Source organism: Caenorhabditis elegans, chromosome III, assembly GCF_000002985.6.
Source record: "Caenorhabditis elegans chromosome III".
NCBI classification, from domain to species: Eukaryota; Metazoa; Nematoda; class Chromadorea; order Rhabditida; family Rhabditidae; genus Caenorhabditis; species Caenorhabditis elegans.
In genome coordinates, this window is record NC_003281.10 from 8,609,793 (window position 1) to 8,620,946 (window position 11,154).

General features: G+C 35.7%; 3 protein-coding genes and 1 non-coding gene across 4 annotated transcripts; 1 reads left to right on the forward strand and 3 right to left on the reverse strand.

The window, feature by feature from the left end:
- Nucleotides 1-89: 89 nt before the first annotated feature.
- Nucleotides 90-4,777, reverse strand: rha-2 (Putative ATP-dependent RNA helicase rha-2). Its single transcript, NM_066494.3, has 13 exons — nucleotides 4,692-4,777; nucleotides 4,491-4,648; nucleotides 4,330-4,427; nucleotides 3,985-4,282; nucleotides 3,505-3,920; nucleotides 3,268-3,432; nucleotides 2,744-3,221; nucleotides 2,522-2,694; nucleotides 1,976-2,478; nucleotides 1,736-1,911; nucleotides 1,481-1,653; nucleotides 847-1,411; nucleotides 90-442 (listed from the first exon to the last, which is right to left on the reverse strand). Exons 1-13 carry the CDS (start codon nucleotides 4,762-4,764, stop codon nucleotides 272-274), a joined length of 3,447 nt encoding a protein of 1,148 aa, NP_498895.1. The 5' UTR covers nucleotides 4,765-4,777; the 3' UTR covers nucleotides 90-271.
- Nucleotides 4,778-5,637: 860 nt separating this feature from the next.
- Nucleotides 5,638-6,895, reverse strand: C06E1.11 (uncharacterized protein). The gene is made up of 4 exons (NM_001392157.1): nucleotides 6,797-6,895; nucleotides 6,675-6,738; nucleotides 6,103-6,564; nucleotides 5,638-6,045 (listed from the first exon to the last, which is right to left on the reverse strand). Exons 3-4 carry the CDS (start codon nucleotides 6,416-6,418, stop codon nucleotides 5,657-5,659), a joined length of 705 nt encoding a protein of 234 aa, NP_001379602.1. The 5' UTR covers nucleotides 6,419-6,564; nucleotides 6,675-6,738; nucleotides 6,797-6,895; the 3' UTR covers nucleotides 5,638-5,656.
- An 86-nt stretch (nucleotides 6,896-6,981) lies between these two features.
- Nucleotides 6,982-8,670, reverse strand: C13G5.2 (uncharacterized protein). Its single transcript, NM_066496.5, has 7 exons — nucleotides 8,602-8,670; nucleotides 8,464-8,556; nucleotides 8,120-8,212; nucleotides 8,001-8,066; nucleotides 7,491-7,956; nucleotides 7,226-7,441; nucleotides 6,982-7,152 (listed from the first exon to the last, which is right to left on the reverse strand). Exons 1-7 carry the CDS (start codon nucleotides 8,644-8,646, stop codon nucleotides 7,076-7,078), a joined length of 1,056 nt encoding a protein of 351 aa, NP_498897.1. The 5' UTR covers nucleotides 8,647-8,670; the 3' UTR covers nucleotides 6,982-7,075.
- A 674-nt stretch (nucleotides 8,671-9,344) lies between these two features.
- C13G5.3 lies at nucleotides 9,345-9,436 on the forward strand. Its single transcript, NR_052552.1, has one exon. It is a non-coding gene; the product is annotated as an Unclassified non-coding RNA C13G5.3 (non-coding RNA).
- The last annotated feature ends 1,718 nt before the right edge of the window (nucleotides 9,437-11,154 follow it).

An 11,154-nucleotide genomic window follows, 5' to 3' on the forward strand; every position in this document is an offset into this window, starting at 1 on the left:
TGAGTTTAATAAATAAATTGAAAAAAATGAAAGTATTTGAAACGAATTTCCAAGACGACTTAAAACAAATGGAACTTTAAAAAATGTTTAATTGATCTTTTTATATTTTTTCACTAAAACAATAAAAACAACAACGCAAATATTTTTCAAAAAAAAAAAAGAAGTTCAAAAGCAACAGTAACAAGTAAAATATGTATAACAATTCAGATACTAATGAAAAAAAAAAAACAAAAAAAAATAATATTTTCAGGATAGAAAAACGAGAATTTGTTTAGTATTTCTTGTTTCTACCCATTTTAATAGTCTTTTCATGATCTTCAAGCGGTGGCCACATAAGGGAAATTTGTTGATGCACGGATTCTGGAACCCATTCCAAATATTCTTCCAGCAACCAATTCTCATTTTTCAACCATTGCTCTTTCAGTGATGATCGCGTTGTTACCTGGAAAAGGAAATCTAAAAAACAAAAACAATGTTTTCGAAAAAAAAAATTGTTTTCGATTTTCTGGTGTTTTTTTTTTCAGAAAAAATGAATTTATTTTTATTTTTCAATTTTAGAAAGATTTAGGAATCTACAAAAAGGTTTTTAATCGTTTTTTTTTCATAGAAGACAAACATTTTGAAATTGAAAATTAAATATAACCCAGACGATAAATAAATTATTTTTTAAAAAATAGAAAAATGGCTTGAAAATTTTGAAATTATTTTTGCAGAAAATCGAGCAGTCGAGTAAAAGAAAAATTTGAAAACTGTAGACATTTTGTACATTTTTCTATATATTTTTTAAATTTCAGTTTTTTGAAAGAAAAAGCTGAAATATTTGATCTGAAATTCTGTACTGCTTACCTCCTTCTCGATTAACTTATTCAACAACATCTCCGTTCGTTTCTGCAATTTTGCCCAAGACTTGACCATTGTTGATGGCGGTGCTAGTAGCTTCGGAGTATATTCTTTGAGTTTTTCAAAAACCAATCCATCGAGGAGGAATAGTGCAAAATATCTATACATCATGATATCATGTGGTACACTTCGATTTTCGTTCGGCAATTCCCAATTCAACGGTCCAAATGTCACTTTCACTGTTTTCACAACCATATCTTTGACTGGATCGTAAATCGGTTCCTGATTCTTGTCCTGTTCTCCATAATTGCAATATGATTCAGCCAATCTACTGAGCCATTCTTTATCAACTGCACACACTGACGTCATCAGCTTCTTCTCATTTACTTGAACCAATTCTTGATAGATCACAAATTCTGGTTCTTCTGTGAATACGACTGAGCATGGATCAATGAAAACGTGTCCCTTGATTAATGTCGTCTCGTATGCACCTTTTTGAACTTCTTCTTGTCCGACAGAACGATCGACGCGACGAGCCAGGCGATCAGAAAAACTTGCAACAACCATTTGTCTGAAATTCATAAAGTTGTTTTCTATAGTGGGCACTTTTCTCAATGTTTAATTTTAAAAAAGTAAATACCTGAGAAGCTGTGCCTGTTGATCAGTTGGTGGCGGCAGATCTGAATCCAACGCAGCCGCATGTTCTTTTTTACAAGAAGCATTAACAATATTTGTGAGTTGCTGACGTAGTTTTCTTGCTTCAACCAGTGCTTTCACTCGGAGACCGACTTTTTCGCACTCACGGGCGTTATACTGAAATGATCACAATGTTACGGGATATTTCGCAATATTAGAAAAATAGTGAAAATTAATATGTTTGCACATCCAGATGTACCTTTATCTGCTCGGCAACGCTAGCTGCATGCATGAGAACTTTTAGATCACCTAATCGTCTGGCACCAGTATGTGAACACCATCTTCTTCTTTCTTTCAGAACATTCTTCATCAATTCTTTTGTTTCTTCTGGCGTGTCGCCACGGAGGGATGATACTGGGATTAGGGGCTCACGAACTGAAAAATGCATATGATACAAATATTATAAATTAACACTTAAAATATTAAAAATAAATCTAACCTGATAGTAATGAAATTAGAAGAATCGCATGACTCATCAAATTATGCTGATCGGCCATAGCAATGAATTTTGCATAAGACGGTGCCAGTGGGAACACTGCCAATGTTTTTCCGAGTTTCGTGATTCTTGCTTCCGTTTTTCCATTTTTCGTGCTCTCAGAAAGTGCTCCAAGTCGGCACAGACGCTTCTCAGCCGATTCCAACATTTGCTCATCAGGAGCTGATGGGAATGGAAAATTGACAACTTTAACAATATTCATCGATTTTAGATGGAGTACTAGCTGATCGGCAGGCTTCGAGAGAATCTCAGGATCTGCGAATTTCACAAAATCTTGGTATACAGCTGAAGAGTAGAGACGATAGGCGTGTCCTGCAGAGATTCTTCCAGCACGTCCCGCTCGCTGATCACCAGATGCTTGAGAAATTCGACAAACTGCAAAACGTGACACTCCGGTGATTGAATCGTAGAGACGACGCTTCTCGAAACCTCCGTCAATAACGTATCTGGAAATTAGCTTTTTTATTCTATAAATTATTTATCTCTTACTTCACGCCTGGAATAGTCAATGAAGTTTCAGCAACATTTGTAGAAATAACGCAAAGACGCATTCCAGCCGGAGTTTCATCAAACACTCTTCTCTGTTTTCCCATTGAGAGTAATGAGTACAAAGGTAAGCAGTAAAGTGGTTCACAGTCAGCAGGTGGAGCTCCAATCGAGTTCTAAAATATAAATTTTTGGATTAAAATTCTATACTTTTCTAAAAATTACCTCAACTTTTCCATCGGATAAATCTCCATCCCCATTCTCAAATTCTTCATAATCATCAAACGCCTCAGCAGCACCTCTTTCATTCATATCATCTCCATCCATTAATCCATCATCTACATCTTCAAAATCTTCAGTTTCCGGTGTTTCTTCTTTAAAATCTTCTAACTTGATACTTTTGGCAGCTTCTACCTTCTTTTCCTTCCATTCTTTGGTTCCTTTAACTAGAACCTCTCCGTTTTTATCAGTCTCATAAACCACCGGATATCGTTTTTTCAGCTTTGTAATCAGCTGTTTAACTTCATGTTGTCCTGTAACAAAGACTAGAATGGCACCCGGTGGTAGAGTTTCATGAATTCGACACGTTTTTCGGAATGCAGATGCAATATAATCATCGGGAGTTCGTTTTTCGAAATGTACGGAGACAGGGAATTGTCGGGCGTCAACTTTGATAACTTTTGGAGTTAAAAGAGGGAAGAGCCTAAATTTTGAATAAAGTTTAATTGGAATTCGCTTCAGAATCTCACTTTTTATGCGTGAAATCATCAAGTCTCAGTGTTGCAGACATGATTACTAATCTCAACGGACGGGCGGTTTTGGAACGAAGTGGAACAATTCTTGACAGCATACCGATTAACACGTCACTGTACATTGAGCGTTCGTGGGCTTCATCGATGAGAATTACAGAGTATCTGGAAAATAATGAACGTTTAATGTTCAGCGAGAAATCTGAATGGAGATTTTTTCAAAATTAAAAATCAAACTTTTTCAGCATGACATCCTGTTCCATTTCCTTCATCAACACTCCATCCGTCATGAATAAAATATTTGTTGTTTCTGATCGAGTTCCTTCATATCTGATTTGATAGGAAACTTCGTCGGGCTTTGCCAATTCAACTCCAACTCTCTGAGCCATTGCAATTGCTGCGACACGTCGAGGTTCGGTGATTCCAATGAGTTCGCCTTCTGATGCATATCCAGCTTCGTAAAGGAATTGTGGAATTTGGGTGGTCTTTCCGGATCCAGTCTCTCCGCAGACTACTGTCACCAAATTCTCATTGATAGCTTCGACAATTCGCATTTCTTCGGCAAAAATTGGAAGTTCGGCACGGGATTTTTGAATTTCTTTGCTTCTCTCAACAATAACTTTCTTTCGATTAATGACTGTCGTAGTTGGGAGCTGAAAAAATAGACAATCTTCCTATTTCATTTTATTTTCATTTTATTTCATTTTATTAACTAACCGCCAAAATATCCTCATTATCAGACTCTTCATCATCTTCCCGTTTTACTACAATCTGATCTAAATTAGTTTCTGGATTTCCATCAATTGCCTCATCAACATCATCCAAGTCAATTGGTTCAATTTTAACTTCAACTGTATTTCCGGCATCTTCAATATCATTATCGCCTTCTTCTTCTTCTTCTTCTTCTTCAGAAGATGATTCATCATCAGTTGGATAATAATCTTGCTGAGTTCGTTTAGCTTCAGTTTTAGTTTTGCCAGAGAAAACTTTTAATTTTTCTGGAAATACGGGAGCTCTGAAAATTGAATTTTGCTTTTTTTATGTGATAGAAAAATATCGTACTTTTCTGGCTCTTTAGAAAGTTTTGTGCTGGAACTTAGTTGGCAGAGCTTAGAAGGATCTAGTTGAAATTCAGCAAGTCCTGCGAATAGTTCTTCTTGCTGTAAATTGGAAAATTATAGTTTTTTTTTTGAATACTTCAAATACAAAAATAATTCACTAACCGTTTGCTTCAGCGCTTTCCTTGACTGAACCGCCGCAAGTTTTCGTTTCGCCTGCTTCGTCAGCTTGGCAACCTCTTTTTCTTTCGCGAAATTTCTATTCTTCTTTCCACCAGTTGCAGATTTTTCTCCAGATTTTTCCAATTTCTTACGCTTCTCGCCTGAAAGTAAATGTAAGCGATAAATTAATTTTCGATTAAATACCCGGCACAATCATCAACTCGTTCGCGTCGTAGTCTTCCGAAGCATTATCTTCTTTTGTTTTGCGTTTTCCCATGTTTTTAAATTCTGTAATAATGAAAAAATAACATTTTCTGGCTCGAAGCGTGGTTATAAACAAATTCAGAAAGAAAAATAATATGAAAAATGAGCGAAAAATTCAGTAAAATGAGTTTAATGCAAGTGCGCTCTATCGAAATTGAAAATGTTTTAATGGCGGAGATTTGAATAAAGGTTTTCAGTGTAGCAAATTTTAATAAATTTCAATGTATTTGGAACATCTGTATTTCAATGTATTTGGAACATCTGTATAGTTTTTGACATGTTTCACATGTAGTTCTGTACGAATCATATTCTGCTTGATCCATAACAGCTTCTGCTGCTTTACCACTACCATATCCACCACCAACTCCACCTGTGATACCACCCACAATCCCTCCAACAATAGTTCCAATTCCTGGACAAATTGCAGTTCCAATTGCAGCACCTTAAAATATTCAGCTTCTTCAAAATTTCAGATTTAAATGGAAAGAACACCTGCAAGTGCTCCACCAAATCCAATACCGTACGTGGCTACTGTAGTGGTCACTTTCTTAACAGTATTCCTACTTGTCCCTCTCCTTTTATCTTTTTCCACGTTTTTCCCAATTTGATAAGCATCGTATTCAACTGCAGCAACTTGTAAAACTGGAGCAGCTTGCGCGATCGTTGTGAGACCCTCTCCGCCAATTGTTCCAGCTGTTTGAGCTCCAGCTGATGATATGTGAACTGCTGCACCAGCTGGATCTTGAGTTAACTAAATTGTTTCTGTGAGCATTGTTAATAATTGTTCCATACCATGTTCCCTTCATCTTCTTTCTTTTTCTTTTTTCTCTTTTTATTTCTCTCATTTGAATTTTCATCTGCACTTCTTGCCATTTCAATTTGAGTGTTTGTTTTCTAGAAATAATTTATTTATGATTCAAAATCTTGTTGAGACACGCGAAAATGTGAAGATAATAATAACAAAGGTAAGAATTAAATGCATAATTTGAAGTTTGAGATGGACTTTGAATCTTTTCCGCCAAAATTGCACATAATTTGGTAGCAGCGTCGTTGCTCAGAACAATTTGAAGTTGGCAGCTACAAACTCCTTGTGCTTCTTCGTACTTCTTCCAATCATAATCTTTTCCACATTCTTTACAGGTTAACGTTGTGACATCATATTTCACGTGAGTTAGAATTTGTTCTGAAGCTGTCTCGGCAACATGTCCACCGAATAATCCCCCGGCAATTCCACCAATGATTCCTCCGAAAATCGTTCCAATACCAGGAAAGATTGCCGATCCGATGGAACTTCCTGTAATAAAGTTTTTGTAAAAAATTCTACTGAATCTTTTAAAATTACAACACTTACCGGCCAATGCTGCAGCAGATGCACTTGCATAAGTTGTCGCCGTGGTTGCCACTGTTTTTATAGTATTTCGTGTGGTTCCGTGATGATAATCCTTCTTAACCTCTTTTCCAACTTGATACATTTCGTAAATCACAGCGGCAGTCGTCAAAATTGGAGCAATTTTATTTGCTTTCTCAGCAACATCTCCAAGAACTCCAGCAGTTTTGGCAGTGGAGAGATAGGAAGATGTGGATCCTTGAGTCCAGTAACTGCCTTGTTGATGTTGATGTGATGGAAATCCACTTTTCCATGAGGGCGATCGAATCTGATCCACCATTTCGGATTTCCGCGAGAAGATATTTTAGTTTTGTCGAAAATGTTCAAAATATTTGATTTTCTACCCGAGGTTTTAATCAAATATTTGACCGCATTTCTTCTTATTGCAGTGACGCCTCCTTTTATTCCATATTCAGTCGGATTATTCAGAAAATTTGAGTATTCAATTTTAACAAAGAAAAAAAGGTATATGTTCAACTTTTATAATTCTTCTTAAAAAAAGATTCCTTTTTAGAAAAGGAGATTTTAAAACTCACCGATTTACCACTTTGATCATTTGTTGTGGGTTTCCCTTTATTGTCGTTTGAACTACTCATATTTCTGGAAAATGTAAATTTAGCAAAAATAATGTGCACAAAATTGAAAAGTGTTCGCAGACCGAAAATCGAAAGTTGCTATTTTATTTAGGCTGAGCTAATAGACGTTGTCCAAAAGGATTACACACTATTGTTTCTCACATTTCGTCGTCTCCGTTCTTCAGATCGCCGATAATTATCGATTATTCTCTCACGTGTAAATATTTTCAGGAAATATTTGGCACACCACACTATTAATGAAATGTCAATTTAAACTAAATTTCAAACAATTTATTAGCTTATGGGTGCCAAAGTGAAAATGTGAAGATAATAAGAATAAGAGTGAAAATCGAATATCGGAATTAAAAATCATGATTTGTTTCGAGCTTTTTGAACCAATAATCCACGGAATCCTGCCTCTTGTTGTTGAATCTTGTACCTGAAAAAGTACCAACTTATGATTTTCGAAAATGCGTTTTCCATTAAAATTGTTTTATCAGAATAGCACTCACAACAGGTTCCTTCAATCTCTTGATACTTTTTCCATGTGTATTCTTCATCACATCCATCACAAACGAACGTTACAACGTCCCATTTAACATGATTCAACGCATTTTCTGTTGCCACGTGACTGTAGTGACCACCAAAATGTCCACCAACAATTCCTCCGACGACAGCCCCGAAAATCGTTCCTAATCCGGGAAAAATTGATGTTCCAATCACACTTCCTGTAAAAAAACAATTAAATGAAAATAAAAACCGAGTAGAAATAAATACCAGCATAAGCTCCAATGGATCCACTGGAATAAGTTCCACTCGTCGCAGCCAATGTTTTGATTGTATTTCTTGTCGTCCCATGATTCATATCCTTGTGGACTTCTTGTCCAACTCGGTAGGCTTCGTAGATCATTGCCGCTGTCGTGAGCAGTGGCGCGACATCATTTGCTTTTTCTGCAACTTTTCCAAGCACTCCAATAGTTTTGGCAGTAGTCGGTGTGAGTGGAATATGAGGATCCTTCAGTCCAGTCACTGCTTTGTTGATGTTAATGTGATGGAAATCAACATTTCCATGAGGTCGGTCGAATCGGATCCACCATCTCGGATTTCCAAGGCTCGATTTGTTCGTTTTGTCGAAGATGTTTAGAATATTTGATGACCGTCCGACTGTACTGATCACGTAGTGACTCGCATTTCTACTCAGTGCAGCGATTCCTCCTCTGAAGCCGTGTCCAGAAGGTTCCAGCTGAAAAGACAAAAAAATACTCTTTTCAGAAACAAAAGCGTTACCTCTTCGTTTTCTTCCGATGAGCTATCATACCAGCTTCTTGCATTTTTCGCAGCTTCAGAAATAGCCTACAATAAAAAGTATATGTTTGAAAATTATATTTATTTACAGGGTAACTTACCGATGTTGCCGTTGATGCAGTTTCCGAATTCCAAGCGGAAGTTGCCGCTTCTCCGATCGATTTCGTGGCAGACGTCGAAAAATCCTTCACGGTCTATAAACATTTTTAATGAGAATTTTTGAACAATTTGAATTTCATATTTCGCTTTTTTTTGCAATAAGAAAAAGAAAACAACATTTAAAATCTATTCATTCGTTTTTTAAAATTATATTTCAAAAATAATTTTTTTAATTACTGTAATTACTGGAAAGGCAAATTTCTCTGAGAAATGCCTCAATACGAAAACGCATTTTTGTTATTTCTATTTTCGATTTTTTTTTTCAATGAAAATTGTATATGCTGACCGCTGACGTCGATGCGGCAAACTCCGAGTTCCATGCAGATGTGGTGGCATTATTAATTGATGTAGCGGCAGACGAAGAGAAATTTTTCACGGACTGCAATAATATATTATCGTTAATTGTAATAAAATGAATTATTACCGTCCAATATCCATTAACTTCGGGCTTTTGTTCGTCGGAGCTCATTCTGAAACAAAATTCATTGATGTTGAAAAATAGCTTTTCAAAGAGAGAACCAAATGTGTAAAAATCGATAACAACGAGGGGAGAGACAAAATGAAATTGTGAAAGTTAACATTAGCAAGGTGAGATCGATTCAGGTCGTTTGATGAGGTGCAGATCAACGAATTAAATGCAAAAATAATGTAAAAATTGTTTTAAAAGCTATAATTTTAGAAAATCAGCGAGCAAACAGGAAATCGAAGAGAATAATTGGATTAAAACCCGAAATTTTCTTTAAAATTTTCTACAGTAATCTTAAAGGCGCATATACCAAACTGTTCCGCGTGGCGAGACCCATCCAAAGAAATTCGTCTCCCTCCTTCTTAATTTTGACAAGATTACGGTTTATATTTTCTGAATTAGTATTAAAATGTTAATTCACTTTTAAATGAAATTTGATTTATAAAAAGGCCTTTGAAAGCTTGTTGTTCGTTTGATAAAACAACTTTGAATTGGGATTGATGAATGAAAACTTTAAAAATGAAAAACCAAACGTCCGGTTTTCAAGCCTGAGTTACTGTAGCTTCTTTCTTAAAACATATTAAGCTCCCTGTATGTTTATTTACTTTTACCTTTTCCTCGCCGCTTTCATACTTATCTCGTGAAAATCAAATTGTTGAAAATTCTCAGTCATTCCCCGTCTCCTTTTTCTTATCCGCCTTCATTTTAATTAATTGTGTTGCGGCAAATTGGACTCAACAAATCAGTTGCCTCAATCTGAATGCCCCGTTTGACACAATTAAAATACCTATTTTGGCGGTGCGGTACGTGTGAAGATTCTCTCATTAAAGGGGAAATAACATCCAAATCGCAAGGGAATGTATTCAGATTAATATCTACCGTATCGATCCGGAGAGAGACGAGCATTCTGCATGTTAAAATAATTGAAAGGAAGGTTATGGTGGATGATTGATGAGATGTTTGAAAATGGTGAGATGTTTGACAAGAAGTTGCGCAATGTTTACGTTGAGCTTGTCCATATTATACGTCAAGCCGGATATGACACCCAGAGGATCAGGATTACTGTAGTTATTTATATTTGCAGATTTTATTAGTGTCTCACACGTGGATATATAGCATGGATATTAATTTCAGAAACAAATAATAAAATATGTGTTTTTTTTTTCAAAAACGCATTCAATTTGGGTTTTTTAAAAATTTCAGTCAATCTTTTGGTAAATTGCCAAATTGTCCAAAAATGTAGACTTTTGAGAAGTATCGAGCAATGCTACAGGTTCTAACTACTGGAATTTTCATACAAATATTTGAAACGCAATTTCAGTTAAAAAAAATTATACCACAAGTTTTTGGCCGACTTCCAAAAATTATGATCAGTGAAAATAAACTTAACAAATTTCAAAAAGTTTTACTATGAGATTTGGGTGTTTGAGCAGTTTCGGAGTAGTTTTAAACAATTTCCTTACCAAAGATACACCTTCAAAGGCGCATAAAATGTATTCGAAAGGCCTCGCCACGAGAAAAAAATTCTGATACCGTATTTCTTCTAGTACGCAACTACGTTACTTTGAAAGGATATATCTTGGTTCGTTTAAAAAATATCAATAAATTTTAAACTAAAAAATGTAGAAAAACATATAGCAAGTGTTTTGTTTTGTCAGTTGACCGTTTTTCAATAAAACAAATACCAACTGATATGAGCTGTCAAAGTTGAGCAATGGGGTGCAATTGGTACTTTTTTTTCGAATTTAAGATGCCAAGATAAAGGATAACAACAAGCGCTCGCCATAAAAATTAAAGCTCCAATATAAACTATTTTCGTGGCAAGACCCACACGATTCAGATTGTAAAGTTAATATAATATATCCTCCTGAATCCGAGACCCTTCTCCCTGTAAACTATTCTTCACTTATCCATGCACTTCCAATCTGCAAAATCTCGTCATCTACATCATTGAGAGGATTGTGATGATGAATAACGGTTACGTGTCATCGACCGTTGCATAACCTTTCCTCGCCTACCACTGTCCTCTCATCATCATGATTTTATTACCATAACATTGACTGGTTTATGCTTCATTTACGGCTGGATGCGCGAAATCTGTCTGAGTGAGACAATTGACTGATTTAAGACTGTTTATCAGAGAAGTGTAAAAGAAGGAAAAGATAAGAGAATGATGATATATGTAGGTGAAGAATCTGGATATCTGTTCTAGAAAATCGAGGTTGTTACGGTAGTTTTTCTGTAGGCCGAGATTTTTGTAATATGACTAATCTTCTTCTCGAATATTGAGACTTAAAAAACACAAAGAAAAATTGAATAATAATTAAAATGTTGTTTTTCTTTTAAGTGTTGTTTTTAAATTATAATAATACACTGCAATTGAATAATTCTAAGAAGGCCTTTTTATCAAGCAAGTCAAGATGCACCATGTGGTCTTCCAGATGAGTTACACCAGCCTTGTAGGCAGGCAGGCACGCAAGCATATTTCGATGTAATAATAAGAACGCTATG